The 6,280-nt window shown below is 45.8% G+C and overlaps 1 protein-coding gene across 1 annotated transcript in view; it reads left to right on the top strand.

Annotated features, from left to right (window-relative positions):
• The first annotated feature begins 4,150 nt into the window (after positions 1–4,150).
• Positions 4,151–6,280, top strand: part of RFC1 (replication factor C subunit 1) — a 33,521-nt gene continuing 31,391 nt past the window's right edge. Inside the window, exon 1 of the mRNA XM_040063758.1 lies at positions 4,151–4,247. Coding sequence (XP_039919692.1) covers positions 4,245–4,247 — 3 coding nt within the window. The 5' untranslated portion in view covers positions 4,151–4,244. The remainder of the gene's footprint in view (positions 4,248–6,280) is intronic.

Raw genomic sequence — 6,280 nt, 5'->3', positions numbered from 1 at the left:
AGCCAATTTATTTATTTTTAGGATAAACAACAAAATGTCCATGTTTGCAAGCAGCAAACCAAAGATGAAGATAAAAGCTCCCATTGACATCTTCTGCACTCCAGGTCCCTGGGGGTGGGGTAGCCACGCATCTAACATGAGCCTCTCTTACCTGAAGGAACTGACCGACATTTCTCAGCCAAGATCCTACCACACACAGGCAGCTTGGGAACGAGAGGAGCAGACAGGAACTGAACACAGTTGCTCAACATACTGACATGTTCCTTTTTTGTTCCATGGAACAGCATTTAAAGTGCTGTTTGATAGTTATTGCATCAACGCCGTCTTTCTACTTTGACATTTAAAAGCATGGATTTTATGTATCCTACTTCATGAAAGAAAACCCAGATACGGGTTGTTACCAATGTGCTACACTTCTAAAGCAGCTAATCACCATCCTTACCAGATGTTTGAGCTCCAAGTACCCACAGCAGCTCTGTAACCCATGGGCAATGCGTGGGCAAGGGAAGGACAAGAGGCTTCTCCCCACTGGTTACAGCAGCGCGGGTTCGGCTGGCACACGGATGCGGACAGCGGGCTGCAGCCGCCTGAGCCCTGCAAGGTGCAGCAGAGGCTGGTGCTCTGCCGGGCTCCGTCTGGATAGCGTTATGGACTGCACTTCTTTCCTTATTACTGACGTGACTGGGAGCATGCTGCAATCAGGGTTTAGAAGTGTTCCGATGTTTCAAGCCTCTGTGAATCCAGTTCCTTACTGTGTGGTCATACTTAACTGTTTGGGCTGTAATTTAATTTCATGAAGTAAAAGAGGAAGCAGTTTAACTGATGAGAATCATATAGTGACTTGAATTTGGAAGGAGGATTTCATTACCTGAGCAAAGACTTGTGGAAAGGAAATGCTGTGACTGTTGTTAGATTGGAAAGCAATCAGCAATCAGAAGTGTGAGATATGATCAGGGGCAGTTGGGAAGAAAGGGTGTGAAAGGAGGGGAAGAGAATGAATGGTTCCACTGGCTCAAGTGGAAGATTCAGGACAGGCCCTGATGCTGTATGAGGACATAATGCAGTAATGATGCTGCACAGTGGGATTTCCTGCCTCTGTCCACGCACCTAATCAATCTGGTTTCAGAATGAATCAAGACGGGGAGAAGCTGAAATCTCCATGGCACTTGCTGATACAGATTCAGTAGTTAGGAAGCCTCATGATTATTCAGTTCAATTCCTACTTACCAGTTTTCCTTTTTTTCTTTGCCTTTGCCAAGGCATGTGATTCAAGTGAAAAAAACAATTTTTCACTTGACCCTTGAATATGTACTCTCCTTGTTTTGGGGTTTGGCTTGAAAATCTGGGGTTTGATCCAGAGAAATGCCGAATGCATTGGTCGAAACGATAGAGTTTGGAATGTTAGACTGAGTATCTGAGTTGACACGCTCATTTTGCCTAGCTATGGAAATGAAGAAAAAGACCTAAAGACAAAGTTCATTCAGAAGAAGTGTAATGTTTACATTAACATCAGCTGCTCAGATCTGCTAGGGTTAGGTGCTCAGAGAAGCACAACTTATGTAATTGCCCACAACAGCGTCATGGAAATCCCTTATCTTTACCTTATACAGCAAAACCTGTTTGAGATGGGATCAAGTCTTTTCTAAAGACACATAACTGTGATTGATACTATAGAAAGCCTAATGTAAATAGAAACTACACCACAGCTTTATGAAGAATTTTTGGAATTTTTCATCTGTAACAAAATACTAATTTCTGCTTCTACAATGCCAGAAAAATTTTATTTTCTTTACTAGAGAGTCTAGTAAGAAAAATATTCCTTATGGGATTCTTCCAAAATAGAGACTACAGTCTAGTAAAGGAGTATTTCACTGCTCATTATTACTACCAAAAAACCCCAAAACAAACAAAAACAAAACAAAACAAAACAAACAAACAAACAAACAAACCCCACAACAGAATGTAACCTGAAATTTCACTCAAAAAGTTGGTTTAAATTCCAAAAGAGTATCAATACAGCAATATACAGAAATGAGAAAATAAAATAAATGAGATACTAACAAAAAGAAAACAGACTAATTTTTATTTCTTAATATAAGAAAATGTAATTTTCTTATTAAAACCCTCCTCTCTCAATAAGGAAGACAAAGCCTTCACTAATAATATTAACAATAGGACTGGGCTTATTACATAGAGGGAAAAAACCTCAAGTTCAGGATTTAATATCTCACTTTTTAAAATATATTTTGGAAAAAAAACCCCCAACATTAAAAAGCCAAATAATCTGCGAGTTTCAGAAAAGTAGAAAACAATAGTAATTTTGTAAAAATTATTTGTCATAGTTGTAAATAGAGGGGTGAAATCAAGTGTACTTCAGCTATTTTTTAAAAAGCTGTAATTTTAGTAGGGTAATAGGCCTTTAAAACATAACCCATGAGCAGTTATAGACTCAGGAGGGATTTTGCCTTGATTTTATCTTGCAAAGCACACCGCAATATAATGAGTATTCAGTTTTCTTTCCTGTGGTGGAGCAAGGTTTTTCCCACTTCCACTGGTTCCATAGGCATGCACACAGAACAGAGGTATCCTATGTCTCCCCACCATACCCAGGAGTGAATTGTAGGCATTCCTGTTCACTCTGAAGTCTCCATAAAGGGTTAAACTCTTGCCTTCCAAGAAACATGAAGATGTCACAAACCCACAAACAGATCTTCCTCTTCTGGATGTCACTCTAGGTGGCTTTATCAACCACAAACAGAGATAACCACCTGCAATAACTCTTTTAGCATTATTTGAACAGTTAGGCGCTTGCGAATGTCAGCCATTGTAACAGATCTTTAGTTCTGGGATCAGGAATATGCACAGCTTTCAAAGTTACATAATGAGAATTAAATATGTAAATACAAACTTATCACTGGAGATGTTTTTCTAAAGCACTGTCAGTTTTGTTTGCATAGCCATTATGTTGAGTGCATATGGAATAACTTGCAAAACAGGCCAAAAAGCACAGCCTGTGCTGTGGGTCTGTGTTTACTTGCTCACCGTGTACCTTATGCAGAAACGCAAATTCACAAGCTACGCTAATGCTGAAAATACACAGGCTCGTCATGTGTGTTCATAACAGAACGGCAGCAGTTTCTGTACAAACAGGATCTTACAATTACTTAAAGTCCAATTTCAAGAATTAAACAGGAATGGTAACAGGTATCGCTAACAGCTATCTGGAATGAGATTGTGCCACCAAGTAGACAGTGAACACAGAACACGAGTGACAGCATCAGGGACTGCACTATGAGACAAGTATAAATCGAGCTTGTACTCTCGGGTTGTTTTTGGGTTTTTTTTGATGGTGGGTCTCCTAAACACTGGCAATATTCACAAAATCAGTTTGTCTTCCCCATTCTTCTCCAAGTCCAACAATAATTAGCAATTCACTAGGTTGACAGAATTTAAACATCAGACAATATTTGAGAGTGGAATCGTTTTTATTTGGCTTGAACAAGTTTATTCCCTTCCAGCGTTCAGCAAGTGTGTTTCATAGGTAAGATTTCCTTAGAAATTAATTAGAAAATTAAGCAGACAGTAACAGAAGACACAGCGTTAATTAATTCCCCGGTTTCTCCTAAATTCCGAGCTCTCCTCAGCCTTGGCGCATGGGAGCAAGTACCATCAGAGGAACCAGGGCCCGACGCCCCGCCAGCCGGGAAGGAAGGAAGGAAGGAAGGAAGGAGGGAGGCAGGGGACAATCTCATGTTTATGGCCAGAAATGCCTTTCAGCGCCGCGCTGACCCCGCCTCTTTCGGGTGCTGTATTTGTCTCAGTGCCCTATAAAGAGATGAAAGTCATGGAGGCCTGGCACTGCTTTCTTGTCTGTTTTCACACAACAGTTCAGCCTGCCGGCAGAGCCCGAGCCCACAGGGCTCCATTCTGAGCCGCTGCTGCAGCGCTCCCGTTCCCGCCGGGGCAGCGCCCGAGGCCGCGGCAGCGGTTAAACGCCGTCCGCACGGACGGGCGCAGCGGCCACGGCGACGGGGCCGGGATCGCGCCGGAAGCACCCGGGCTCCCCCGCAGCCTCCGCCATGGCGCCGGCCCCGGCCCGGGGCACGCCCCGGCCGCCCCGCAGCCCCGCCCGTCGCGGCCGTGACGGCAGCGCCGCGCGCCGGGCCGCGGGAGTTGGCGCGAAGGCGGGAGCATGGAGCCCGGAGCGTCCCGCTAGGCACAGGCACAGGCGCCGCGCCGCCGCCATGGTGAGGGGCTCCCCGCCGGGCCGGGGGCTGTGCGGGGCGGGGGCGGCGCGCAGGGTCCCGCGGGGCCGGGGCGGCCGCGAGGCGCGGGCCGAGCTCGCCCCTGTGCGGCCCCGGGCGCGCAGCCCCGCGCGGTGCCCGAGCCGCTGCGGCGGAGAGGCCGCCCCGCCGCGCTCCCGCCCGCAGCGGCCGAGGCTGCCCACCAACCCTGGCCGAGGAAATGCCCTTGCCCGGGGGGCGACGCGGCTGAGCCTCTCCAGTTTCCCTTTCCCCGAAAGCGGGTGGGGAGTAGGGCGCGGACCGTGGGCTGGTCCGGGGAAGGAATGCGGATGAGCAAACGTTCTGTAAACGCGGTGCGCCCGAGTGTTACTGTTCATTTAATTCCAGCAGGAGCACAGGCGAGGCCTTTCTGAGGCCGAGCTGGAGGGTGTGCGCAGTATTTGCAGAAAAACAACTCGGTGGGGGAAGAAAAGAGCTTGAAAGTCTGGAAGTAGACAGTTGCTTATAGATAACGATCCAACCCTCCGTAGAATGTAGAGATTTTAAATATAAACGTACAGTTGTTGCGGTGCTTTCCGACGTGCTGCTCACCTGTGCGGTCACCATAAGATGTTATCCCCTTTTCATTTCCGGCTCAGATAAGCTTGCTTTTATTCAGATGGAATCTCTGTGCACATCTTTTACTCGCTTAACTACAGATGTCATTTTGCAGGTTAAGGTGCAACTCTAGTTTTGGACTCTCCAAAGAGATTAAGCTTGTTCAAAGCTTACACCTGGTTCTCTGCAATGGTGGATGATACAATCTGGGTCTTCTACTGTACTGACAGGAGTCTGCCAGCAGTAAGACTCCTGGACTATTAAACTCTAATATTTTCATGGCTTGTTTGGGGCTGGCTGATGGCTTCAAATTTATGTAGGAGGTCAAATCTGCCTTTTCTGTGTCCCTGTTATCACCTTTTTAGAAAACTGATCTTCTTGGAAGGCTTGCTTCCTCCTTTCCCACCTTCCCAGAACAAAGGCATTCTCCCTCTGTGTGATCTTCTGAATATCACACATCTCACAGTGTCTGGCCCTGTCCTGGAAGGGATGAAGACAGTCACTTTGAGAAGCATAAAAGTTGCCTCATCCCATTCCCTTTTCAGTGCTGAAGTGGCTGCTCAGCCATCTCTGCTGCAGCTGTGGAAATGGAGGCAAAAGTACAGTGATGTTAGTGATGGTGCAGCGACAACATGAGCGTGTTGCAAGTCAGTGATTAGTGTCAGTGGTCAGTGTTAGTGATACCTTGCAAACTTCTGTTCTGTAGTGCCAAGTGTAAGTAGCCCCTGTTAGCTTGATTCTGCAGCATATTCTCAGCTGTGCAGAATTGATATGTGCAGAGTTACATAACAAACTGATTTGTATTAGAAGGGATTTATTTTTTCACCCAGATTAGTGTCCATGACCCAGTTCACTAGCAGCAGGCTACAGTGGTACACCTGAGGGAATGAATGCCCAGGAGTAGGGGTTTCTTGAGTTTCCTCTTGCTGAGAGGGACGCTCATGGCTGGAGCTGGAGCACCTAGAACTGTGATACTGCTTGTAAAACTGCTGCAGTTGCCACTATCAGTAACAGTTCATGAAGTGTAGCTATCCAAGCTGGTTTCACTGAAGTGATAGTATAAATCTGATTTTAGTTAGTGCAACTGTTCTGGAAGTGCCAAGTGTCAGAGCTGATATGTGAGCAAAACTTGCACTGAAATAGACAGACTGGAAATATGGTTGTTTTGATGAAAGGCCCTCATTGAGACACACACAGTACCTGAAGTAAGGTGCATTACTTTCTGCTGCTGTCATTGAGCCACGTTGCTGAAGTTCAGTTTTCTGTCTTGTGTTTTGTGGTCCAGATTGGATTATATGATGTTACTTTGGGAAATATTCTGCCTTACTGAACCTTAGCCTTGTAAAAACACTCTTTGAGTTACCAGTCTTTGTACTACCTAATAAATGGGTTTCAGTTTCTGTTACTCTCCCCAATAAAGCAGACAGATACAAATCTTT

Source organism: Hirundo rustica, chromosome 5 (assembly GCF_015227805.2).
Source record: "Hirundo rustica isolate bHirRus1 chromosome 5, bHirRus1.pri.v3, whole genome shotgun sequence".
NCBI classification, from domain to species: Eukaryota; Metazoa; Chordata; class Aves; order Passeriformes; family Hirundinidae; genus Hirundo; species Hirundo rustica.
This window is presented reverse-complemented; position numbering and strand designations above follow the sequence as displayed.